General features: G+C 40.5%; 4 protein-coding genes across 4 annotated transcripts in view; 3 read left to right on the plus strand and 1 right to left on the minus strand.

Annotated features, from left to right (window-relative positions):
• Positions 1 to 472: 472 nt before the first annotated feature.
• On the minus strand, positions 473 to 3,115 carry LOC128504620 (serine/arginine-rich splicing factor 5). The gene is made up of 7 exons (XM_053474744.1): positions 2,964 to 3,115; positions 2,743 to 2,813; positions 2,530 to 2,649; positions 2,345 to 2,411; positions 1,354 to 1,427; positions 1,139 to 1,249; positions 473 to 1,052 (listed from the first exon to the last, which is right to left on the minus strand). The coding sequence occupies exons 1-7, from the start codon at positions 3,087 to 3,089 to the stop codon at positions 755 to 757; spliced, it is 867 nt and encodes a 288-aa protein (XP_053330719.1). The 5' UTR covers positions 3,090 to 3,115; the 3' UTR covers positions 473 to 754.
• Positions 3,116 to 7,742: 4,627 nt separating this feature from the next.
• On the plus strand, positions 7,743 to 9,513 carry GPX2 (glutathione peroxidase 2). Its single transcript, XM_053475298.1, has 2 exons — positions 7,743 to 8,300; positions 9,147 to 9,513. The coding sequence occupies exons 1-2, from the start codon at positions 8,058 to 8,060 to the stop codon at positions 9,495 to 9,497; spliced, it is 594 nt and encodes a 197-aa protein (XP_053331273.1). The 5' UTR covers positions 7,743 to 8,057; the 3' UTR covers positions 9,498 to 9,513.
• Positions 9,514 to 12,118: 2,605 nt separating this feature from the next.
• Positions 12,119 to 15,342, plus strand: CHURC1 (churchill domain containing 1). The gene is made up of 4 exons (XM_053475422.1): positions 12,119 to 12,262; positions 13,615 to 13,750; positions 13,828 to 13,898; positions 15,017 to 15,342. The coding sequence occupies exons 1-4, from the start codon at positions 12,224 to 12,226 to the stop codon at positions 15,107 to 15,109; spliced, it is 339 nt and encodes a 112-aa protein (XP_053331397.1). The 5' UTR covers positions 12,119 to 12,223; the 3' UTR covers positions 15,110 to 15,342.
• Positions 15,343 to 16,689: 1,347 nt separating this feature from the next.
• Positions 16,690 to 27,272, plus strand: part of SPTB (spectrin beta, erythrocytic) — a 28,352-nt gene continuing 17,769 nt past the window's right edge. The window contains exons 1-6 of the mRNA XM_053475416.1: positions 16,690 to 16,842; positions 23,495 to 23,686; positions 23,813 to 23,964; positions 24,561 to 24,734; positions 24,960 to 25,048; positions 25,419 to 25,499. Coding sequence (XP_053331391.1) covers positions 23,542 to 23,686; positions 23,813 to 23,964; positions 24,561 to 24,734; positions 24,960 to 25,048; positions 25,419 to 25,499 — 641 coding nt within the window. The 5' untranslated portion in view covers positions 16,690 to 16,842; positions 23,495 to 23,541. The remainder of the gene's footprint in view (positions 16,843 to 23,494; positions 23,687 to 23,812; positions 23,965 to 24,560; positions 24,735 to 24,959; positions 25,049 to 25,418; positions 25,500 to 27,272) is intronic.

The following is a 27,272-nucleotide window of genomic DNA, read 5'->3' on the forward strand; positions in this document are numbered from 1 at the left end:
CATTAAAAGGTAAGCGTACTGCCCCACCATACTGCCCATTTATACACAAAGAGGCATCCTCCAAAGCAAACAACCCCTGCAGAGCCTGTGAGACAAACACTGTCACAGGACGCATTCCCGCCTCACACTCGCGACAGGAAGTGGCCATGGGACAAACCACTGGAGACAGGGGAGGTGGAGTCTATTCTCCTCCCACCTATTCTCCTACTAGGAAGCAGTAGGTCCATGGGACTCAGGGGGACAAATGTGTCCGTTTAATATCAGCACTCTTCAGTTAACTTTAGCTCCTTTTCACAGAGCCAATAGCACCATTATCTGCCTTTCAGTTGCCAAGTTTGATGTTTTTACTACTGCGGAAACACATTGCAGGCCGATGTCAAGTAAAGAACAGAACAGTGTGGTTTTTTTTTTAATCAAGTTTATTTATAATTGAGCATTTCATTCACAAGGTAACAATAAAAGTGGGAGAATCTGAATCGATGCTTTATGTACAGCCATTTGGGGCCTCAGACAAAACCCCTCCAAAAATAAAAATATTTACAAATGTTGGGGGAAGGGAAAAAAAAAAAAAAAACAGCACTTACAAACTATACAATATGGAACCAGGAAGCAGTATCGATGTCCTCATGGTTTTAAAATGTCACTGCTGAATCCTGCACTCAACCAAGTCACATACTTACCGCAAGTCAGCAAGTATTTATTTTTTTGGGTGGTGGGGGGGTGTTCAAGAAGGATGGAAAAGGACGGTAAATGTTCAGTTTCTGCTATCAACCGACCGAGAACGAGACCGAGACCTTGACCTCGACCTTTGGCGATCAACAGAAGCTGGGGATTTAGATGGACTTTTAGAGCCACCCTTCTGTTTCTTCTCTGGCACGGGAGACCTACTAGCAGACCTGGATTTGCTACGGTTGCTGCGTGGGCTGCGAGGGCTACGAGGGGTACGACTGCGGCTACGGGAACGGCTGTAAGACTTTCGGCTTCTGGAGCGGGAACGACTGCGAGAACGGGATGAGCTTCGGCTACGGGAGCGAGACCTGCTCCTTGACCTACTGTGAGAAGAAAAAGACAGCGTTAGAACCATGACTGTCATAACTTCAGCAGCTGGCGCAAATGCCACACAGAACTTGCAAGTTACCTGTGCCGTTTGTTGCCTTCAATCAGCTTGATTTTTCTGCCATTGATCTCTTTGCCAGAAAGTTTATCTATAGCATTTTTCAGGTCACTGTATGATGCAAACTCAACCACCCTGCAGAAGAAAAAGGAAACACGTGAAATTCCACCTCAGGACTGAGATTACATGTAGGTTTGTTTTAAGAACATGGTATGGGTGGGCTCAGTAAAGACACTTACCCTTCGTTAAGCTTTGGTCTGTGCGCATCAGCAAATGTTACTTCTCCAGCTTGTCTCATGAAGTCTTTTAAATCCTAATTTAAGAACAGATTCAATTAGCAAAAGCACATGAAGAAAAGTAAACAAGTGTACTGAAAGGAATGCAGTGTTAGATTGTGTGTTGGCATAAGTTAAGTTACCAGTCTAGGATAAAGAACAACAAAAACTATAATAGGGCACAAAATAAGTTATACTATTCTCTGGCACAAGTTAAGCTTGATCCCTCCCACCAACCATTGCCCAAGAAAAGGAAGAAATGTTACTTTAAAAAAGTGCTAACAATTAGTACCAAAAGCAGAATGTGTTTATTTGGTGCCCTTAAGTCATTAGAAATGTAGGTTACTTTACCTTCAATTATAATTCCCTAGGCTAGTCAATCAGCAAGTAAGCGACTGGAGAGACCGTCACGACACAAGCCCGACTGGCTCTTCGCCACCCACTTGTGGGCTACCCAAAGCGAACGCCCCTCCCCATTAGAAGACCACGGACGTTGGCCATCATTTTCTATTCTTGCGAGTTACCAAGGACTTTAGTGCGACCAGGATCCCAACGACCACCTAATTGTGTATCTTTGCGACCAGGACCTCCTATTCGGCATCTTTACAGAAGTAGCGCTCAACTTAAGGATCAGCTTTCGTTAACTCTCAAGGGGTCGCTGCAACCTGGCACTTAACGAGTGCTCCAGTATGTCTACATCATCAACCGATCTAGGTGACCAACTGGCAAATTCAACCAGGCCCAATCAAAAGTGACCAAGACAGAGCGATAACCAACAGGCGCTCCTCATCATGAGGCCAACGACACACAGATAGGCTGGCAAATAAAGGGTTTAATATTTGGTTAAAATTATGAGAAACAAGATTGCCCCCACAAAAAAAACATTCCAACCCCACTGACATGTTTAAAGACATTACTTTCTAGACACCCCATACAAAATAATCAGTTAACAAACCTGCCAGCTGACTCTGGACGAGAGATTTTCAACAATGAGGCGGTTTTCAGTCCTAATGGGTGGTGCACTAAAGGAAAGAAATAAAATAGTTGGTTAAGACAGTTTATCACTATTGATATGAATTGCTTAAATGGCATCTCATAATACAGCTTATTCTGTGCATACTGATAAAGAGAAATAGTTACCTTCTGTCACCACGTGGACGGCGGCTACTAAATCTGTCATTGTATCTCCCCCTGCCAATACCCCTTCCTCCTCCACCACCACCGCCTCTTGAACGAAGTCTTGCATGTTCTATTGTAACTCTGGGGAAATATGGAAAATAAAAACAATCAGAAAAACGTTGTAGACAAGTCAATGCTACAAGAAAATCCATAAAACAGTGTAGAAATATTCACCTCTCACTACAAAGTTCCTTGCCATCAAGTTCATAAACTGCATCATCAGCATCTCTGGAATCCTCGAATTCCTAGAAAAAGAAAAAAAAAGGGGGGGGGGTACATTTATAATCTAATCACTGATATTTACAAATTACACAAATAGTCATGCAACAGTAAGATGCTTAGGTTACACTAGGGACAACTCACTTGCAAATGCAAGTAAACTAATTCCAACTTACCACAAAGCCAAATCCTCTTTTTAGGTCAATATCTCTGATGCGACCGTATCCTTTGAAAAACCTTTCAACATCTTTCTCCCTGGCGGAAGGGTTCAGACGTCCAATGAATACACGACAGCCGCTCATTGTTGCTTTAAGGAGGCAAAATTGAAAGAAAAACTAAAGGGAAAAAAAAAGAAAAAAAAAAGATTAGCATTCTGTGCAGTATAACAATTAAGAGCCTATTAATATGAAGAGCCCCACCCAGCTGCATTACCCTTTATACACCACCAGGGGGAGCCAGCACTCAGCTTCTGCTCTTGGCAGCCATTTTCCCCCACCACGTTATGTCTTTTATATACAATGTATCTGGTTTTTGTTTTGATTTGTCGCTTTGTGTTGATCGTAACAGTTACTACTTTTGGATACATTATACCTACAAAGACTTCCAGAACTACTACATTGAAATATCATAGACCACCTTTAAAATGTACGAAAAAAGGGCACATAAAGCACCGACTTGAACAGATTTTACAAGCCCGGTTTGAACGGATGGGACAGTCCGTTGCTTTCAGGCATATAGGGAAGATATTCTGATATAAACTACCACTCATGAATTCTATAGAAATCCGGAAAGGTGGCCCCAAAATGACTAGACATATTAAAAAAAAACCCGAGGGCTGGAAAGGCGAGTAGGTTTTCAGTTTAACGAACATGAATCGGTGACAAAGCTTGATGCAAGATGGCGCCGGCAGCCGACAAGGAGGGAGGAGACTGACTCGCCCGGTTTGCAGTGCCGTCCCCAAAAAGGGCATTTACAGAACTTAGTTGAGGAATAAAACGGGCTCTAAATGTAAATTAAAAAGGCCGTAAGGCTTCAGTGTTTACGTAACGGCATACCGCTCATTAAAACCACGGCTAAACAGGTAACAAAAAAAGAATAAGTGCTATCCTAGTAGGGAAATGTATCAATAATAAGAAGAAATGTTTCTAAACACTCCACGTATAAACAGAAAAACAATAAACACCCATGTAAAGAAACCACCAACCTCTGCGTCCAACGAAATTCCTTCTCCGAATGACAAAGCTCCGCCTGAGCAACGGCACTAAAATAGGGGGAGAAGGGGAGGGGCCTCCGAGAAGGGAGGTACAAGACATGACAGCCAATGATACGCGATTTTCTCCGACAAAATGGAGATGTGGGCGGGGATAGGGGTGTGTAATTCCATCTGCAAGGTGATGGTTTCTGCACAAAATGGCGGTTAGACGTGTAGTTTGATACGTGCAGGGTGGCCGCATAAAATGGCGGCCGGGACGCCAGTTTATCAATAGAAATGCTAACCATTCTTTACTGTTATTCTCTCTATGTATTCAGAAAGGGATAGGGTGTGTTTATAGATAAATGTATATAAATATGATTATCATATATAATTATATTGGTGTTTAATATATATATAAAAAATAATTATAAATAAAATAGTCCATATAACTATATAGTTAACAGTCAATTAGTATAAATATGAACGGCTCTAGAAAACTAGCCATATAATAATAAAGTAAAGTTAGATAATAAAAGAACTGTGTTTTTACATAACACACGGAATTTGCGCCATTGTGGTGTATGACCTATTCATGTGAGGAGTAAATTCTAAAACAATAGTGAGACAAATTGAGACAATTCTTTAAGAAGGACATTTTTAGGTAATTTTGAGGGTGAAAAAGCACTTTATTCCACCGAGCATGAGGGTAAATAGGAACGAGTTATAAACATGGCGGAAGTTACCATTATATTTGGTTTAGTCGACATGAGTCTGAGCTGAGGGGGAAGCATCAGCCATGTTTTCCAGTACACATATATATGCTTACCAGCCCTGATAAAGTGCTGCCCTGCGGTATGAAAGACTAATAACTAATTGGTTCCCTTCCATGAGTCAATACATCCCACATGTGTCCACACATCCCGCTTTATCTGGGCTGGTAATCAATATGTAAAACGTATACGTGTCCTGGAAAACATGGCCGATGTGGTCACCCTAGCCCAAGGCCACCTGGACCGAAAAAAGTTTGGACATGCCTGCCCTAAACGTATGGACTGTACGAAGCGCTGCGTAAATTGTTGGCACTATATAAATAAAAATAATAATAATATTCTTGTTTGTCTTATCAATTGTACATTTTCAGAAACTGCTAGTGCTAAATAAATAAAATATAATAACAATAATAATAACAATACTTATAAAAGACACCTTAGATCGCAAGCTTGTGAGCTCTTTCTACCTATTGTATAGATTTGTCTTATTCTGTCGGTTCTAGATGGTCAGACCCTTTGAATGTAGGGACTGTAAGAATGTTAGCACTATATAAATAATAAAAAAAAAATAATAATAATAATGTTAGTAATAAGACACTGTAGATTGTGTGTTCATGGGGACAGGCTTTGAGGGTAATTGGGATTTAGTGCATCTAATGCATAAAAGTATCGGTTTAAAGACCCTCGCAACATTAAGATACTGTAGCTGCGTGTTATGAATGAATCATTTTCCAGCAGGCCTTTACACAGAAACCCTCCTCATATAACAACTGCTAGAGGCTGTGATACGCATACAGATAGATCTCTGAACCGGCATGCGTTCAGCTGTAAAGGTGTTTATTTTGTGTTGTGTAAAATATATATATTTTTTTTACTTTGTAACGAAAAATTGCATTTCTGCATTAGATGCTGTAAACACCAATCAGATCTCTGCATTGTAGGGGTGATAGCTTTGTCCAGCTCAAGGCCGCTGGTGTGTATATTTCAGAAAAAACAAACACACCCTTATCGGCCACACATACCACACACTTTTTACATACTGTTTTATGAAGTATTGCATCTACTACATCCGATATACAAGATATAACATATCGTTTAAGGTCTTGGGGGATCTCTAGTTTATTTTATTTAAGGTCTGAGGGGGTCTCTAGTTTATTTTATTTCAGGTCTGGTGGATCTCTTGTTTATTTTATTTCAGGTCTGAGGATCTTTAGTTTATTTTATTTGAAGTCTAGAGGGATCTCTAGTTTTTTTTTTTTATTTAAGGTCTTGGGGATCCCTTTGAATGTTCGAAGAAGTGTTGCGTAAATTGTTGACGGATATATCAATAAAAAGATAATGAGACACACGGACCATAAATATAAGTTGGGACAGTATAAGTATTGGGACAGGATACATTTGTGGATGAGTCGGATTTAGTTGGTACGTTTTGTGGATATTTCTCCCATAAAATGGGTAATGGCGCCCCTTTAAACGCGTTTCAGATCTCCTGATGTGAACAGGATCGTTTGGACGTATTCCCGGACCCCTGATATTTGCCACTGAAATACAAGAGCAGACAGATGCAATGTGTAATTCCCTTCAGCCACATGGCCGTTCCTTCTCTCCGTCTCCCTTCCCCCTTTCTTAGTCTATTTTTTCTTTCTGCTTGTTGCTTGCCTTCGTTCCTCCCTGCCCCCACCCGCTGATGCCATCTCTCCAGTTTTTCAGCTGCAAGAAATGCAGTATTTCCCTTCATAATCATTATATATAATATATTTATAATATATATAGTCATACGATCAGTGTAGGGGAGAGCAGAGATCCTTCCTTCTAAGAGCAAGAAGAGATCCTTTGTCCTCCATGTTCAGCCTGTTGACTGTGTGTAATAAATGTTGAGCACATATCAGTTCTGTTATTATTTATTATCGATTTATGTAGCACCACCATATTCCGCAGCGCTGGACAATGGGCAGACAAGACATAAGTAGCACATCACACAACAATTTGGACTTACAGAATCAAAAGGTGAGGAGTGTCCTGATCAAAGGAGCTTACAGTCTAGACAATGAGATCTATTCATTCTTAGCAGTTATGCCTTTGGCTCGCCAGGATGTAAATATAACCCTGCAGGATGTGGTTGTAATAACAATAAACAAATATATATATATAATAATAAATAATAATATACATATATGCAATATATGTAACACATGTAACACACAATACACTTAAATAAACAAAATTTAAAACAAAGACAATACATAACAAACCGGGTACATAACAAGGACATGGCCACAGCTGTTATTCAGTCACTGTATTTGCATTTCAACTAAAGGAGTTTAGCACTGGTTGGCAACCCCAATCAGCGAAGGTGCGTTAATTAGTATGGAGCTTATTCTCGGTCTCTGTTGTCCATCCAGCTGTGTTTCCATTGACAATACACAACTCAACAATAAACAGGAACGGGTGTGACTGACATTGTGTTAATGTATATTTAGGGTGTGCATTGTACATATACAGTATTTATATATATACCAAATATATATATATATAGTATATCCTATAAGCGGACATTTATAGGTAGTGACCACACGTGCAAGTAATGTGTTGCCTAAGTGGAACAGCACCTTTAAAGTTCTGCCTAAAGGCATAGTTTCATTTGCCTAATCGGTCTGTCGGACTGTAAACAACATGTCTTTCTCACCCCATGCGTTTAATATTTAAAACCCCGGAGTGCATAGTTCATTTTCTGTTAATATATAACCGCATTTAGAACCAAAGTAATCTGGGAGAAAAAAACAGAAAAAATATCCCACATTATAATAAATTATACCAGATCCGCATTTTTGGAGGGTACAGGAGTGATGAGCTATAATAATGTAAGGCTGTGTTAGGGGCCAGGGCGGCCCTGGCATTTGAAATGGTGACGTATGTGCGGCTGACAGCTGTATGTATGCACGGTTGCTCGCTATGTTTTTATGCTTACGTATATGCACTGGGCAACTGTTGGTCAGAGGCCCACTGGACATCTGTACAAGGGCCAGATGGCTAGTCCGGGACACGTCTGGCTTCAAGATAGGCAGCCCTGAACTAATTAAAAATAGTCCTTGAAAATATATATCACTGTCACTAATCAAGTGTCTGCATTTTTCATGAAGAGGTGTCACGGAGTGAACCGATACAATGACTCGTGATGTGCCCGCGGCGGTATCGGTAACACGCAGGTATCCACTTTCGGTAATGTATACTCGGCAGTCTGGCATCAATGACGGCGGGTCATGTGATCACCCAATAAAAGTGGCCCCGCCGGCAGCCGATCTTCCATGTGTGGCCACAGCACGACAATGGCTTACATCGCGAAATCATTCTATGACCTACATGCCACCAACCTAGATGGCGAAAAGGTGGATTTTAACGTGTTTAGGGGAAGGGTGGTTCTCATCGAGAACGTGGCCTCCCTCTGAGACACCACGGTCAGGGACTATACCCAACTTAATGAGCTGCAAAGCAAGTATCCGCGGCGCCTCGTGGTCCTCGGATTTCCATGCAACCAGTTTGGCTACCAAGTAAGTGATGTTCTAAATAACCGATGGCAACAACCACGTGACTTTACATTTAGTAGAAAGTATTGGCAGGGGGACCGTGCTTTCTGCAGAGCAAACCAACCGGGCCAGACAGTTTCTATGGAAACGCGCGCGTGACTTCACTGTACAAGTAGCTCTCTAGACATCACCTTAAAGGAAAAAACACCTTATAGCATTAGAAACATGCTATTTTTTGGCCTATGGTGGTCCACGCACAAACCTTTTTGCTGAGAGGGTGCATAGGATAGGCATATGGCTCCCGAATATAAGATGATACCAACGACTGATGATTAAGGTCTGAGTCTTTACACAAATATAGTTGTTACATGATGTCTTTTTAACTGTATATCTGTTTATGAGTAAATGTTTTGACTAAATAATGATACTTTTTAGTACGGCTACAATGTATCTAATCGCACTTCAAAGGAGGAGAAATGTTAGAACAAGAGGCCATAATCTAAAACTAGAGGGTCAGAGGCTTAGATGGAAGTTTAACTTTACTGAGAAGGTGATAGATGAATGGAACGGCCTCCCAGCAGAAGTGGTAGAGGGTAATACAGTGAGGGGATTTAAACATGCATGGGTTAGCCAATGCCAATGGTTCCTCAAACTACGTACCAACCATAAGACAGCTTTCAACTGCAAAGAAATGGCGTAGAGTTCTGGTTCCTCATTTATCATTATTTGATCTTTATCTCTTGTCTTCACTGTTCTTTTAGTTTTTAATGTATTTTTGTGGTTTCTTGTCCTAGGTTGTGTGTTGAATTTGCAGATTTTTTTTAAAACCACGCATTTATAGTAAAATTCTTCCACTTTTTTTGTCCACAGGAAAACTGTAAGAATGAAGAGATCCTCAATTCCCTGAAGTACGTACGGCCAGGCAACGGCTTTGAACCCGCTTTCACCCTCTTCCAGAAATGTGACGTCAACGGACAGGGCACGCACCCCGTCTTCGCTTACTTAAAACATAAACTACCCGCCCCCGACGATGACCCAGCGGCCCTCATTAGCGATCCTCGGTTTGTGGTCTGGAACCCCGTGCATCGATCCGACATCTCCTGGAACTTCGAGAAGTTCCTCGTAGGTCCTGAAGGAGAGCCTTTCAAGCGCTACAGCAAACATTTCCAAACTATCGGCGTAGAGCCCGACATCCAGAGACTCCTGAAACTTGCCAAATAAAACATCATGTAATTAAGACATAGCCTCATTTCATAGAGTTTAGAGCTTTAGGCTATTTCTCAATCTTTTGGGTGTCTGATGTCACTCACGATCCGGTGTGATGTAATCAAACACGAATGCCTTTGCCTCTGACAATGATTATCGGCTCGGTCCGATCTGTAACGAAGCTTGGGACTGGGGTGACCATTAATATAGTTGTGTCTGGGAACTTTCTAAGCGAGCGGACCCTGAAACACTTGAAATATTAACCCTTTAATATCCATACCGGTCCTCGTGGAAACCTTGACTTGTCATTATTTAAAGATACACTTCATTGAGTCACCTGCATTCAAGCAGGGATGTCAACCATAACATACTGGCAGCAAAATCACCAACTGGGAGTCATGTATATGATCCCAGCGGTGGGAGAATGGCAAGACGTCAGCTCCACACAGCAAATTTACCCCTTCACCCTGAGATTGGGGCTAAACACCTCATGGGCAAGCCCTGAAAGTTTCCAGGCATGCCCATAATGCTCAGCTCAATTATTATTCTCTTGTTTTAGTCTTCAGTCTTGCAAACAAACAAGAGAATTGGAGAATGTACAGAAAAAAAGGTGAACAAGAAAGGGTTACAGCAGGAAAACACAGGGAGACACATCATATGACACACAGCAGAGAGGAGAGAGAGAAAGGCATAGGAGAACCGGGAGGAGAAAGAAAGGAGAGCTTTACTCGCTGGATTACATTGTAACACACATACAAACACATACAAACACACATATACCCACATGCACACACATACACACACATATACATACACATATACATACACATATACATACACATACAAACACACATATATACATACATACACACACACACACACACACACACACACATATACACACCAATACACACATATGCAAACACATACACAAACACACAATGCGTCCAAACAGGTGAATCCCAAGAAAACTGCCAGTGTTCAGGTGTTAGGCTTGTACTAGATGACTGTATTCTTTTAACGTAACGGAAGAATACAAGAATGTCGTATCTGGGCTGGTATCTGGGCACTGATCTGTTTTTCTCTTTTAAACTCTAATAAAAATTATTGTTAATATATGTTTGTTTATTTTTATTTCAAAGAAAACACCGGGGAGGGGGGGGTATTAATTTACATAGTATTTTTATCACATTACAACAACAAATCCATTCGAAGAAGCTTCTACTTCAACAGCCTATAAGAGCCATCTTCTGTGTCACATGACAATTAAGTGTTCCCCTGGAAAATTCCCAATACTTAATAAAAGAATTATCTCAGGGGAAGGTTTGAGTGTTTCCAATTCTGTATTTGGTTAGAAAAAGGTTAAATTCAGCATCCAGTAGACGGGAGGAGATTAGGATATTTGGGGTATATCTAGAAGATTGTTCATATGCAGCATTTAATTAGAAATCAGAGACCTAGAACGAATACAGATAGTAGATAGAACCCGGTGTTTTTGTTCTAGAACACTCATTCTTACAACCCGAACTGGATAAACCTGTTTAGAACTGGATACTCCGTAAAGAGGCATTTCTATTGTTTAGTGGGGCTAACGTTTTGGCACCAGATCAGCCTTAGGCATGCTGTGCTTTGTTGATGCAAAAAAGAGCAACGCCGGGATTTCTGTCCCGATATGGTCATCTGGCCTGTTTCCTTGGGAAGAATTGTCCTCCTGCTTGGTATTCCCATACTTCAGGGCCAGACTGGCAATGACGAGGCTCTCCAGCACTTTAAGGCCAGCAGTGCCTGATGACATAAGCCCGGCCGATGGCTGAATATTCACAGCCACACGCCACGCTTTTGGCATTTCCAGGTGGCAGACGCTCACTGCAGCATCCGATAGATTGAGTGAGAATGTGGTGCTGCCGGCCACCAGCCCATTGAGCATTTGCCTGCAGTGCCAGATGGCCAGTCCGAGCCTGCAGCCAACTGCCTGGAGAATCTACATCACTTAAGATTTATGCATCATCAATACCAGTCCATAGATTCGGAATGAGTGTAAACATACACTTTACATGGATGTAAGAAGGTATTACAGGTATGTGATCATTGAGTATGACGGCACTTTTCACAATTATCATTCCACATCAACATATCTGAGAAACAGAGATTTCTTGGGAAAGCTTGTGCAATATTTACATTTTCTCTGTCCAGTCTGTGAAAGGTTAAACTAACCTAATGGTTTACTAGTTTAATGTGACAATGATTTACCAGTTAGGAATATTGTAGTTGGTTATGGACAGGGGCGGTATAACATCTCTCTCCACTGTGAACATGTAACATTTAGGACCCAGATCCCAAATAATTGGAAAGGCAGGAGTTAAATTGAGGTTACAATGTAGCAGTTTTGGAGCCACACCACAAACCTGCGTGGAGTTTTCCTACATTAGTTTCATTGAATTCTGAATAAATCAATATATGGAACAGCGCCCACTAGTGTCTCATTGTTAGTACTGCCTCCTCTAGTGTCTCATCGTAAGTGCTGCTTCCTCTAGTGTCTCGCTGTAAGTACTGCGCCCACTAGTGTCTCGCTGTAGGTACTGCCCTTTCTAGTGTCTCATTGTAAGCACTGCGCCCTCTAGTGACACATTGTAAGTATCGCGATGCTTTTTGGCCGGAAGACTCTGCAGCCGCCGCCGAGGAGTTGCTGCGATATATTATAACGCGGTTATTTCCACACCACACGCCCGGGGACCGGCGCTATGTGCGGAGGCTGTGTGCAGGAGGAGTACCCGGACCGGGTGAGCTATAGGACTTTGAATAGGGAGTGGCTGCTGTTCGGGACATAATATGACACGTATTTCACAGGCTTCAATGACGTCATTGGGTGAAGATATGAAACTTTCTGTAGGGAGTGTTATAAAATGTATAGTAGTTATCATGTAGATATACTGTGTATTTCTGTTACCTGCTGGCCTAGTAGAAAGTGAGGTACTGTGGTACTGGTTGCCATGGTGATAACACCAGTTTTGAAACTGCACCAGTCAGCTTTTATGCATCACCCTTGGTTGCTTGCAAATCCCACTAGTCTGGGATAAGTTATGATAGATGCTGTATTCATAGCTAGGCACTGAGCCCAGGAGCTTGCACTCAGTGACCTGGCCAAATTCCCCCATGTAGGCTTAGAAGCGGAATGGCACAAAACATTCCATTTGGGAAGTCAGCTTGTCCACCCACGCTCACACCAACACCAAATACTCATGTACACATACACACGCTCACACCAACACCAAATACTTACATACACGCTCACACCAACACCAAATACTTACATACACGCTCACACCAACACCAAATACAGTATTTCCCCAAGTATAAGACGCTCCCATAATTTTGGGGCCCGAAATGTGAAAAAATATATATTACATAAATTTATTGTACTGGCTCCCTGGGCATGATAGGAGTGTGACTGATGTTAGCAGCTAGCAATTGTTAGCAATCACACTCCTATCTTGCTCAGGCAGCCAGTACATGCGCATCACTTTCAGCCTCCCTGTGCCCCCCTCCTTGTGCCCCTACACACACATCCATGCTATAACACACACACACTTGTATATTCATTCATTTACTCCCCCACCCTTACCTGATCCGCAGATCTTCTGGTGTGGCTCACAGACTTCCGTGGGGGCCACTGTTTCCCTCTGCGATGCTCGAACAGGAACTGAGCGGAGTCATGTGATGTGATGTACATTCACGTGACTCCACTGGGTTCCTGTGTCGCCGAGACAGATCAAGAGACTCTGCTGAACAACACAGAGGTAAGCAGCATGTCCCCTTTCCGGACCACCACCAATTTACCACCACTGTATAAGACGCACCCAGTTTTTAGATTTTTTTCTAAAAAAGGTGCGTCTTATACATGGGGAAATACGGTACTTACACACACACTCACACCAACACCAAATACTAACACACATTTGCCATACAGTAACACCATACACAAACACACACACACTATAACCCCATATGTTGACACATACTTTCAACCGGTGTAGTGACGGCAGAATTCCATGCTAACTGCTGACTTTTGTGGAAATGATATGATTTGGTGGCGTTGCTTTAATTTTTGTTTTGTTTATTTACTCTTTTCCAGGGTAGCACGTGTCTAGAGACAGGCTCCTTTCTGCTGAACTACGTGAGCTGCGCTCAGTGCAATAAACGAGACTTCGTCCTGATAGCCAACAAAGCAACAGCAGACGAAGATGGCGAGGAGATAATCACATTTGACCGTAAGAGGTTTCCCTCTCGTTCCATTGTGGAGTCTTGTGGTGTAATTCACTGTTTACATATTTTCCGTGTTTTTCAGATATGTGTACAAACTGTCATCATGTGATTGCCAAACACGAGTATACATTCAGCGTCGTGGATGACTATCAGGTACAAATCATTGTGTTCTTCTGTCTCGCTGGCTATCTTTAAATTATTTTGGTTCACTTTAATAACACGTAGCATTTTAAATTGAACATTCAGTATATTGGTTCAATACCCCTCCGCCCAAATAACTTACTTTAGTATTGGAACACATATTTACACACCAACGTACGCACACACTCATGCTAAGACACACTCTCTCACACACTTATACATACATATGCTGACACACACACATTCATGCTCACACACGCTCACTCTAACATACATGCATACATACATTCTCACGCACCCTTTCCCCTTACCTCACCTGCAGCTTTCTTTCTGACTGCTTGCACACTGTGTGAGCAGCCTCGCTTTCACAATGGGTCATAATAATATAGTAATATAATAATAGTGTTATCTTACCCTGCTGCTTTTATGCCACAGCATCTTCTTTGTGAAGAAGTTTTGACGGGCCCGGGGGCCAGCCCATCCCAGAGTCCGACCTCAAAAGAATACACACAGCTTTGGGAACACAGCCATCATAGGATGGCAAGGGAGTGTGAGCCTTTCCAGCACTCTACGTCGCCGAATGCCCTAGAGAGCATTATACATTACTGCGATTGGCTACAACAAGCCCTGTAAACACATATAGAAACTGGTCCTAGGCTTAGGACTCCTTAGCGCCGGTTTAAAATAAACATAATGATGACCGCAGCTGTTTATGAACGGGCCTTATGAGTCATGGGCAGAGTTGGACAGCTGTCTGATCCACACAGGATGCTATTGTTAGATCAGATATTAGCCATTCTTCTTCAACGCCAAACACCAAGCCATGTTTACCCTGATACGCACATACATGTTGTTTATCCATTGTGTAATTCTGTGTGTCATATTTTTTATTAGTAATTATTTTTTAAGCTGGCATGTAGAACAACTCCAGATAAAGTACAAAATAATCGCCCATTCTCCCCCATCTAGCCTGTCCATTTTTTCCTGCTTGACGCTGCGGCCAAGTTGACTCTACCCGGGTAGATTTTTATTTTAAGTGAACCCTGGGCTTGCTAAATGGTTAATTGAAGAGACCTGTAAGCGCACGTCACCACTCTGCAGTACAAAAGACAGCCTTTGGTTTCTTTCAGGAGTACACCATGCTCTGTATGTTATGCGGAAGAGCAGAGGATTCCATCAGCGTCCTTCCTGACGATCCACGGCAGACAGCACCCCTCTTCTGAAGATCCTTTGCCAAGAGACCCCATGTTTTTTTTATACTTCTTCTGTACATGGCTGTTGTTACAGGAGGTGTATCACAATCACACTCTTAATGATCTCTTTAAAAAGAGTACACAGGATTTGTACAGCCCTTGTCAATGCGTGTGGCGTGTGCATTGTGTTGCTTCTCTGTATGATTTGGTTCCCAAAGTAAAGGTCAACTTTCATTGAAAGTGTTATTTAACGTTACTACAAACTTGTGAACTCCTTTCTTCGATCCGGTGGGTTTGGATGCGTATAAAAACAATACTGTCCTGCAATAAAATATACCTCGTGTGTCCAAATTTCATCCGCGTCGTGGAAATTCATTTGTCCCATCTAGTCTGCGCGTTGTTCCTGCTGTCAAAATCTCAAACCTTATGGTGTTTTCTTCAAGATCATGCCTATCCCACACATTGTTAAATTCCCTCAACTGAATTAACCCCTGCGGCTTTTCCCTCAAAGGCTTCCATTCCACTTATGCATCTTGGCCATGTTCTAAAAAGGGACTGTATTACAAGGAAAATCATATAGCCGCCCCATGTTTCAGATGCCTTCATGTAAGTGGAACTGAAACAGATGCCTAATTTCTTCATATGCCTCTACCCCGCTTCCACAATGTCTACCTGCCCATGCTATATGAACATTTGGAAATCTCATACCCATAAATAATGGGGGTTTTCTAACCCTCCATACTGCCCAGAAGAAAATGCATTCATAAATGCACGCGTTCCAAAGATTTTCATGATGTGTTTAAATTATTAAAGGAAATGGATACAGTTTGCTTGGTGTTGCTGGTTATCTGCTGTGGCGTAAGATTTCGTCTTTAGAAGATTTCCCACCGGTGATTCTAGAACATTTGATGCTTTGCTTCTGGAGAATGGACCTGTTAAAGCTGGAGATGACCATGTTAATCCGGAGGATGTCGCAGATCCCTGTACGTTACTACTTCTGCACGAATTTAGGCGTCAACAAAGGGCCTCTTTCTTTGGGTTTCATTGGTTCCATCACGTTAACCCCTTAAGGACAATGGGCGGTCCCTAAACCCATTGAAAACAAAAGCTCACATTTTCGTGGAGAGTATAGGATATATGACCTGGACCTTGTTTTTGAGGTCTCTAGTGGTCTAGAAAGGGGAGCAAATGGGGTTGCCCTCGTCCATTTGCAAAGGGAACGCCATAGCAGGGCCTTCTCAGCTATCACATGCAAAGTTCCCCTTTCAACTTGTCTCCAATGGAAACTAACTTTGGATTGTTCCAAATGCATTCTGTCGTTAACGCTGACGATGAATTCTATGGAATGATGTCCTTGCAACTGGGCTATTAATCAGAAGTTGAAATTGCATGCCTATTTATTTATATATATATTTCTATCTACAATAAGGAATGGAATAGGGAAATATTTGATATTGTTCCCTGTCTTGATATTGTGTCCTTCCGGCAGACCTATATCCCCCACAGCTATCCACCAGCTGACCGTGTGTGCTTCCCTTATACAGAAAATACCTCCGTCCCGCAGGAATTCCACTTGCTCACTTGCTGACAATTTTATTTTTGTCACCCTGGGTGTGTCGTTCTGCCTGGCAGTGCTGCTTGATAGTGTAGTAGCTCCTTTTTTTTCTCTCTCTTCTCTCAATCGCTCTTTTGTCCTTAACTTTCAACTTTCACACTCCCTGGTGCTACTGGACCTAACTTAAGGAAAACTGGACAAACCTAAGGTAAACCACCATATTCCCTAGAACATACCTGGTTTATTCTGCAATTTATATTGGAAACTCTCTGTCTGGTGTTAGCTTGTCCTGTGCCGTTAACGATTCTATATACTTAAAGAACAGAAGACGTCAAAACAAACATAAAACAACATATTTGTTTTTTGTTCATTTAATCCACTTTAGACATTTCTAATTCTTTAGAACCAAAGAGATTGAGTATTCAACCGAAACATTATCCTTTTTTATTTTAACAGCCTTTATTTCGGTTTCACTTATTTCTCTCTTATTATCGGTAGACCTGGAACAATCGGATTTGGAATATTCAATTCCATAACGCTAATTTGTATTCTTTCGCTTGTCATTTCTCTTTCACTTCTTCTTAAGGTGGAAGAAATAGATCATTTAAAATGCAGTATGTTATAAATATAGCATTATAAATATGAATGTCTATGCAGATGTGTGAAAATAAGTACTATGATACTACAATAGTTTTGTTATTGGTATATTACCAGTTAAGTTTTATGTCGTGAGAGCGTGGCATGTAATAAATTGTAACCCCAACACGTAATAAAATATGATTGTACTTAGATATTGGATGAAGATCAGAAATTGGATGTAGAGTAAGTTTTTTTTACTCCCAAAATTGCAGGAAAGACCCTTTATTTATATATTTTGAACCTTTTAATGTTATTAGTGTTATTGCTGATGATGAGCGTTAAAGATTATTATACTGCCATCAATATTGTAAATGTGCAGGATGAGATACTGCTAAATACAGCAGATTTTTGTTGGAAAAGGTGGTTTCACAGACACGATCTTACCAAAAATAAAAAAAAAATCACTTATGGTTACATACGGTCTGCGGACCTTCATTTGCCCTACCGGGATAAAGGACCCAGTTATGTCCCACACAAATAATTTAAATTATTTCCAACAAAACTAGTTAGATGATTGGCTGGTAAAGGATCTTAAACTGTAATTTAGAGGAAGATTTATGTGCAGTGGTTGTCCAGTGACTTGATAATGAAATGTATGAATTCCATGAGTGCCCCTGTGACCTTGGCTTTTAAGGCAAGGGGATGCATCTGTGCGTATATATATATATATATATATATATATATATATATATATATATATATATATATATATATATATATATATATATATATATATATATATATGTGCCTGTATAAATATGTGGATATATATATATATATATATTCTGTCTGCAGAAATCACACCATGTCTTGTTTTAAAGGTGCCAGCTATACCTGTTAGGAAAGAATTCTAGATCCTTATTGTTCTTACTGAATAGAATGCCCTTTTTCTCAAGAACATCCCGTATCCTCTGTCCAAATTGTTTGATGTACGTTTTTGTGGATCATTCCTGCTATCAGGGATAGGCAAAGTAGCAGAAATGTTTTAATATATAGAACTTTATAGCTCATAGTTGGCAATGTTCTGCTGATGGAACATAATGTAGCAGTGACGTTGTGCAGCTGGCAGAGTTGTGATGGCATTACATCTATGTTCTATGCACATTAAACATGTGCAAAGCATGCCAAATACAACATATATGACCATAGTGTCGGACACTTAGCCAAAGGCATCTGAACCCTGCAGTTGGGAAAGTTTCAAACAAACTGGGACATTTGGCAAGCATTGGGATTCTCAGCAGGTAGATCTCTATGCGTTACCTAACGCCAACTACATGGATCATCCATAAAACAACGTATGAACTTTCATTCACAACTCTTTAAATATGCACCTGAAATAAGCTTGCATTGCTTTGCTGGGGCCGTAGAGTGATTATTATTCCTAGATTTTTTCGCATTTGTTGTGTATTAACGTTGTTAAGGCTACATCTGTTTTCAGTAATCCTAGTGTCTCCCTCCCTGGCTGTTGGAAGGAGGTTTTCTGTATGGGGCGTGATGTCTGAGGAGCTACAGGTCAGATATCACAGGCAGCAGGGCGGCTCTGGTATGTCAAGATAAAGCAAGAGAAAAAAACTTTTTAGAAGATCAGTTAAAGTTAGTTCAATGGACAGTTGTTTCGGATCAGTCGTCAATAATTACGTGGTGTAACTGTATCTCATAGATCACATTTGGAGAGTTTTGTGGTTGTTGTAGACTCATTCCAATGTCTTGTTTTTACATAAAATATAGATACGTTATAAGTTAATTTGTAGCAAGGCTGGATGATAACTATAAATGAAACATGTGAAAAAAATTTAAAAACCCTTTAGCTTCGTGCCCTCTCCAGGGCCAGCTTCTGTGGAGCTAACCTAGATACACGTAGGACATGTAGGTTCTCCTGCTTTCTTTATTGTACAGAGGACTTGATGCCCACATTTCCTCTTTGAAAAAGTGGAACTTTCAAAGCTTTACAGTTCTATTCTTTACCTTTTTGTTTTCAAAAGCTGATGTCCTCCACCATTCGTCACTCAATGGATGTTCTAACTTGTGTTATATTGTCAGTTTTATGGTCCCAAAAGATTTAGTGTCAGCCATGTTGTTGGAGAACTTTACCAACACATCAGATTTTTCCCCAAATGCCTACAAAATATACGTCTTATTTACCAGCATTAACCTATGTCTCATTTTATATCGAACATTCTAAAGAGAGTAATAGAAAATGGTGGTGAAATGCCAGTGTTGATATTTGAAGGCTTTCCCCGAGGATTCCTGCTCTTCGTTTATTCGTAACACAGTTCAGACCTTTCACAAGCCATTCTCCATGAAGCATGACATGACATAAAACCGTATGGGTGGGAAGCCCTCTGCACGTGTGGCTAGTACTGATAATACGTAACTGGGATAAAACTGACTTTATCTGGACTTACTGTGCAAAAATAAGACACTAGGAACCTTATTTTCAATCTCAAAGCAACACGTGGGTCTCATTCTCTGAGTTCATCCATGAGCTTTTTTTTCTTCTTTAAGGAATCCCCGATCTGTTCCGTCTCTGACCAACCATCCATTAATCACATATGTTCAAAGTAATGGCAGGCATCTATACATATTTAAATGCTGTAATTTATCTCTTCAATTGAGGGTGATAGATCTCTGATCGTTAAATGAAGACACAAAAAACATGCTGCACAGTGCTTCAGATAATAATTGGATTTCCACCCTATTTTTTAATCTTATTATAAAGTATGGTTGATGTATTGTCCAACCAAACCATAGCCTATCTACATATAGGTGCAGCAAACCGGTAGCTGATGGTGGACGTTTGAATTTGTCTTGTAATGCTTTCTTTATGGTTTCTAAACCTGGGTACATTGCAGAAGCTCTGGTCTTATTCTTTCGATGGTGACTTTATAGAAGTGGTTATCCCTGTTATGGCAGAGATCTCAGTTGTCTCCTTTGCCTACCCAACTATACAGTCTAAAGCCACATGATAAGTCAGGGGTATCTCAGGGTAGATAGCTAGAGGCAAAAATCTCTAAGCTTCATATTCATCGCCCTGAACGCCATCTCTGCAGGAACATTGTTCAACATGGACGTTGAGTCTGATAAGACGTACTTAGCATAGGAGCTTTCTCATACCTGAAAATACAGCGACAGTTCTTCATCTGATTTTGCTTCCAAATTTGGACTTGGGAATTATATTCTTTTGTAATTACGTTGTGCTATTTTTACTTAAGACATGCTGGGATGTGCATGGACCATCAGTAAGCAAGCAGGGCAAACTGATACTTTTTGCTTTAGAAAAAAACAGCCCTGAGTGAAGGTAAGTTGGATCTTCTCACATGGGCACAGATGACTCTTTAATTGGCGCACATAAAATAGCAGAAAGCGGGCGGGTTAATAATGTAGATGTGGCAGAGGTTTGTGGTAAAGGAGGGCTGGTGCAGAGGAACCATGTATCAAGTGCATACGTTTTTGTTGTAAGGGTTAAGTTCCGTGTCGTAACGAGGGGAAGACATCAGTTCTGGCACTCGGGAAGATCTGTTGGGGCAAAGCCATGTTATGAGGTTGGGTAGCAAAGCTATGATGTAGGTGTGACATCATCACGCGTTAGAACTATTTTTTCAACTAGCACTCTACATCGTGACATCACAAAATTATTGTGATTCAAAAGTCTTGGGTTATGTAAACTGGAGTAAAACCGGGAATGATTTTAATTCAGAAATCTGAAAAATAGATTCAGATGCGATTAAGACAGACAAGGAATAATGTTATTGTGTGGTTCACCTTGGCACGCGGGCAGATTTATTGGGGCAAAGCCATGTTCTGAGGTTTGGCACCAAAGCCAGGAAATAAATAGCTTTAGCTACTTCTGTATCCGCAACATTTTAGTGGATCTAGAAAAGAATGTCTACCTTCTTAAGAGTGACTAGAACTACTATACATTTTCAAAATATATGACTTTGAGTATATTTTTGGCCATGTATATCTATGGGGGTCAAAAGGCTTTGTTCACTTCTGCCCTTCACTGAGCCTTTCGGCTAGTAAAAGAATTTGGCAGCTGTTACCGAGATCATTTTAGCAAGTCTATTTAAAGCGGGACTACGGGAATGAGAGTAACACAGCGGCCAGGAAAATCTGTAAGATTTAACTCTTTGAATTCCAGGAAGTAATTGCATCACATTCTTGTGATGTAAAACATACTTTACATGCAAGTACATCACTATTAAAAGAAAGTTTGTGTATGTGTGTGTATGTACAGGTGTATGTATGTATATGTCCAGGAACAAATCAAGTTGTTTGTTGTGTATATGTGTGGGGGCGGTGGACAGAATGTTGGTGTACTTACATTTTAGAATGTTATTAGCCAACATGAATGGGTAACAGTATAGTTTCTGAAAGTCATTCCTCAGGGCTGCCCCCAACAAGTGTCAGCTTACAGGATACCAACACAGCATGAGCCCACGTGGCTATTCCACGGACACATGATCTACCAAAACGAAGCTGCAAAGTGCTGGGATTTTTCATCCGATTCCAGGATTATTATTATTATTGTTTTATATAGAGCCTTCATATTCCGTAGTGTTGTACAATGGGTAGACAGGACATAACAAGTAGTATAAAGCATAACAGGTGAGGAGGGTCCTGCTCAAAGGAGCTAGCAATCTAGAGGATGAAATGGGATGAGCAGATTCTCAGGGTCGGGAGAGGACTCTTTCATGTTCTATGTGGGGGTTTAATGATAAGAAAACAACCTGCAACTAGGCCTCCTATTCCTTTACGTATGTTTGCCATATGGATAGTTTAACCTATAAATTGCGACGTGGTTCCGCCAAATTCAGTGCCTTCTGTGGGACGGTGTAGGTGCTCCTACACCGTCCCTCTATTTTATAGATAATATATGAACCAAATGCAGACACCACTTGATGGAGGACCTGGTAGGAGAGTGCTCTGAGACGGCCATAGAACCTCTAGAATCCCAGGCGGACTGTCTCTCGCATGCGCTTGTTTGCTAACATCGTTCGCTGACTAGGTCACCTAAATGGAGGGACCATCTCTCGCTACACACAGGACTTCATGGTTATCGGGTCTCTGGAGGGTTAGAAGTTCTTTTTACATATTGAGTAAAGCTGGAACACCTCCATACTTAATAGACAAGGAGATATAGGATAATGTTATTCTGTAGTTGCTTATGTACCTACACGTGTAACGCCTCGAGTAACACGTGTTTTTGAGCTTTGTTCTGCTTAGTTGAAAGCTACCTTATTACCCTTCGCCCATTTCCTTGTGAAAGTTCAACAGTTTAGTTGATCAAAACATGATGTCATACTCACTGGGCTGTATGTACCTTCCATATCCCATACCATCTATTCTCAATGTGTTGTCTTTAGCCAAAATAAGCACCTTCGTGGCATATCTATAAGAAAAAGAAAAAAAAAGATCACAATATAAAAGTCTTTATATATATATATCGGTCCTTTATGCATTTTAGGAATAAGTAGTCTAACATTCACATGAAATTCCAGACAGTTTTAAACATTTTCGCCTTGGCCAGATGATCGCTGATAATGACTCGAGGGTCTGTTTAGTACAGTTCCCGCTCTCTCCTTCCATCAGGTGTTATCAAGTGAAACCAGAGTTGTGCGGACAGCTTCTGTGATATCATACGCTCATGTTCTTCTCGACTTCATTCTTGGAATTCACTAACCAAATTCTTTGTGGCTTTCAGCTTTGGAATCAGCCACGTTTTTAAAGGTTTCAAATATCTTGTTTAGAATATAAATCACAAAACAAATAATCCAAACAACAAAGAAAAAAATATATACCATAATATCTGAATAATTATTTCCTTAGAATATATGGATGGTTAAGGATATCTCTAGGGTTTAACCAATTACATTGTTAGAATAAAATATATATTTTATTTTTCCAAAAAAAATAATGATTTTTTTTGGAAAAGGACCTTTGACGATGGCATTTAAAGTAATGCCCAATTTCCCTTTGCATCAATGCCCTTTATTCACCTAAACAAGCAACGTGTCCTACTTATTCACTATATTCTTGGCCGCTGGGGGTACTGCTCCAGTTCTAGTACCCCACTATTTTATTGTAAGAAATGTGGAACAATGGCGGGTATTCATCTGTGGCTTTTGTCACCCAAAACCACGAAGGATTCATATTCATAAATAATGAATAAGATATACACAGATATTAGATGCTTCCCTTTTTATTTTTTTCTTACCCAGGATTCCATAATTCATGCCGAAGAGCAATCAGCCCGAGGAGCAATAAAATGCAGACCACAGATTTCGACAACTTGGAGATAGAGCAGCAGTATAGCAGCGTCAACTCTCGCTGGGAAACCACAGAAGATGAGCTGGACAATGATAACACTTCTGCCCGAATGTTCGAAAGGTCTCGGATTAAGGCCCTTGCAGGTAACTTGCCTTGGAAACGCTGACTGTATCATCTCTGATATTATTGGAAATATAAAGGGGTTTGCCAGAGAAATTTAGGCTGCAGAGTATAACATCAGTCTCCTTCTTGTGCTCGGTGTGTTCTAGATGAACGTGAAGCTGTACAAAAGAAGACGTTTACAAAATGGGTGAACTCACATCTTGCTTTTGTGAGCTGCCGGATCTCCGACCTTTATCTGGACCTAAGAGACGGGAGAATGCTGTTGAAACTACTTGAAGTTCTTTCGGGAGAGCAGCTGGTATGCTTTGTGTTCTTGATCTCCGCTATTCCTTATCCATGAATTCCATGTTTCCATTTGAAATTCAGATGATAATGTTTCTTCTGGTCAACAAGCAGAGTCTTCAGTGGTGGATCTCAAACACTTCCAACCAGTGCATGCTCTCAGGATCTTCTGGCATGAGCATTGGTTAATAAATCAAGATTTTTTTGTCCATATGACAACCAGTGCTCATGAATGGTCATTCAATGCTCAATTCAGGAGAAAATATAGTCAAAAACAGCCTGGGTCCAGCCTATGTCAGTTCATAAGCATGCCTAAAAGATCTCGGATTGATCCATAAATTTAGGATTTTTACTGACCTTCTAGAATTTTAGGAGATCCTTGCCCCAAAGAGCTTACAGTCTCATATGCTACACTGCATAGTACTAATGTGTACAAGGTGGCACCTTTCTTACCAATATGTGATGTCTGAACTAAATTCAGAGATTTGTCTTGGTCTTTATAGCTTTTGGTTCTTCAATAGAGCATGGCACAGGGTTGGCCAAAATCATCTTCACTGGGGGAAGTAAAGTCCTGTCTACTCAGTTTAAATAGCAATGCCGTTGTTTTTACAGCCAAGAAGAACAAAGGGGAGAATGCGCATCCACTGCTTAGAAAACGTTGACAAGGCTCTTAATTTTCTAAAGGAGAAGAGGGTGCATCTGGAAAATATTGGCCCCCATGATATTGTGAACGGTAACCACAGGTTGACATTGGGCCTCATTTGGACCATTATATTACGCTTCCAGGTATGTATTTTGGGACGCATCTGGATTATATATATTTATGTGCATGGACATTTCAGACTGAGATAGGGAATAACGTCTTTAAAACAACGGTCAAAGTTCCCTGAGGCAACAAGCAGGGTATTTGTGTGTTTTCTACAAATCTCTTTACAAAGGTTGATATATCACCTAAAAACCATGTTTTTTCCCTAAATGTATTAACCAAGTATTAAATCAATTCTAATACAGATACAAGATATTATAATTGAGACAAAGGAAAGTGAAACTCGGTCTGCCAAAGATGCCTTACTCTTGTGGTGTCAAATGAAGACAGCTGGGTAAGCAGGCAATGTTTCTATTTGTTAGGAAACCTATATTTATTATTCATTATTGTTCTAATCTTAAGAAATACATGAGAATCTACAGATATGTTACAGCCACAGGCAAAATCAACAGAATATATTATTTTGGGGGTGACCCATAAAACCCATGAATATCTATAGAAGCATTGATGGGAGAGCAACGGAAGAACATACAGTATTTTTGGGCCAATACCAGGAGTATCTGGGAATGTTTACCAACCTTTACGTCTTCTCCCACTACCAGCCTTAGTAGAGTGTATACATTATTTTTTACTCAACGAGGTGCCATCTTTTTAACACTCCCCAACATACATTGAGAATAATTCAGCTCATGGTTTCTTTCCAGATACCCCAATGTCAATGTAAGAAACTTTACATCAAGCTGGAAGGATGGCTTAGCGTTTAATGCTTTGATCCATAAACACAGGTAACACACTTTATATTGCGTACAAGAATATTGTTACATAGATTTTACTCCTTCTACCAGAATCGATGTTGGTTTGTAACACACAACGAACAAAATGAAATCAAAGCAAAAGCTAAAATTGAAATATGATTCATTTAACTGTACGCCTTTGAATGGTTGATGTGTATGTAAGTACGTTAGTGTGTATGTGTAAGTATGTTGCTGTATGTGTAAGTATGTTAGTGTGTAAGAATGTTAGTGTGTGTGTAAGTATGTTGCTGTGTGTGTAATTATGTTAGTGTGTATGTGTAAGTATATTGCTGTGTGTGTAAGTATGTTAGTGTGTATGCTGGAAGTATGTTGCTGTGTGTGTAAGTATGTTGCTGTGTGTGTAAGTATGTTAGTGTGTATGTGTAAGTATGTTGCTGTGTGTGTAATTATGTTAGTGTGTATATGTAAGTATGTTGCTGTGTGTGTAAGAATGTTAGTGTGTGTGTAAGTATGTTGCTGTGTGTGTAAGTATGTTAGTGTGTATGCTGGAAGTATGTTGCTGTGTGTGTAAGTATGTTAGTGTGTGTGTAAGTATGTTAGTGTGACATATGATAAGTGTGAGGAAGTGAGTTGTATGATAGGAGAGAGAACGTGAGAATATATGAATAGGAGTGACAGGAGTGAGTCTGATGACTTACGTACGTATGTTAGTATGTTCATGTGTGTTCATGTGTGTATGAATAATCTATGTTACTGTGTGTGTGTAGGAAGACATCTTGCAGGGGGGCCCTGGCATTTTTGTTGCTCTTTTTTTTTATGAGCAACATAAAATGTAATGCGGAGAGCCACATGATATTCATAGGCTTTGATTTTATGAACTATATCATGCCATATAATAAAACTCATGGTGCCAGGTTGGATGAGGGTTATGTCGATCACAGAATCACATCTGACTTTGGTTTGGTTTGGAAAGATGTTCTAAATTACACCTTTGCTTACGATATAAAGAAAATAGTTAAAATAGTTTAGAACATAATTATTGCTGGCAAAAACACAACAATTAGGAAAGATTATGGAATAACAGAAAAGGGGCCAAGTGCCCAAAGGAATGAAAAGTATTGGAGAGTAGGACACAATGGGCTATTGAAAGGAGGGAAGCAAAGCTTGTAACCACAAGGAAATATCAAGTCGGGAGACAGGGAGATCGGTTTATAAAGTCTAGAGGTGAGTGTGGCCACCAAGGTCCAGAAATATCAAGTCGGGAGACAGGGAGATCGGTTTATAAAGTCTAGAGTGTGGCCACCAAGGTCCGGAATTATTTTCTATTATTTTAACATTTCAAAGATTTAAAAAAGAAGACGGCTGCTTGCTATAGGGCTGTTAATGTTTCCAACGAGATTGAAGACGTGTGCGATCTGTATCTTGTATCATGACCACGGAATGACGCTCCGCACCTTTACTGCCGGGTTCTCTCGACTAACGTGAAAACAAAACTTAGGTCAAATTAATTGGTAATATATGAAAAAAAATCTGCTAAATATTTTAATGATTTTTATTGGCTGTTAAAATATGAATGAGTGGTTGAGTGCAGTCATTAAGCACTCCATTAGCACATTGTCTCCAGAGGGGCGTTCAACGAGACAATTACAGACGTTTATAAAAATATCATTCTGTTTTTTAGCTACTAGTGTTAGGAAATGTTAACATGGTAAGTCAACATATATATAGGTTACACGTTACGCGGAATAAGTTGGTTTTGCGACATGTTGGATTATTGGGTTCCTGAAGGGTCCCACGGTGAGG

Source organism: Spea bombifrons, chromosome 9, assembly GCF_027358695.1.
Source record: "Spea bombifrons isolate aSpeBom1 chromosome 9, aSpeBom1.2.pri, whole genome shotgun sequence".
NCBI classification, from domain to species: Eukaryota; Metazoa; Chordata; class Amphibia; order Anura; family Pelobatidae; genus Spea; species Spea bombifrons.

Coding starts and splice junctions, on each gene's coding strand:
- LOC128504620 (XM_053474744.1), bottom strand. CDS start 3,089: ATGAGCGGCTGTCGTGTATTCATTGGACGTCTGAACCCTTCCGCCAGG. Junction 2,814..2,963: donor AAAGAGGATTTGGCTTTGTG/GTAAGTTGGAAT, acceptor TTCTTTTTCTAG/GAATTCGAGGATTCCAGAGA. Junction 1,428..2,344: donor CGTCCAGAGTCAGCTGGCAG/GTTTGTTAACTG, acceptor TTCTTAAATTAG/GATTTAAAAGACTTCATGAG.
- CHURC1 (XM_053475422.1), top strand. CDS start 12,224: ATGTGCGGAGGCTGTGTGCAGGAGGAGTACCCGGACCGG. Junction 12,263..13,614: donor AGGAGGAGTACCCGGACCGG/GTGAGCTATAGG, acceptor ACTCTTTTCCAG/GGTAGCACGTGTCTAGAGAC. Junction 13,899..15,016: donor GCGTCGTGGATGACTATCAG/GTACAAATCATT, acceptor GGTTTCTTTCAG/GAGTACACCATGCTCTGTAT.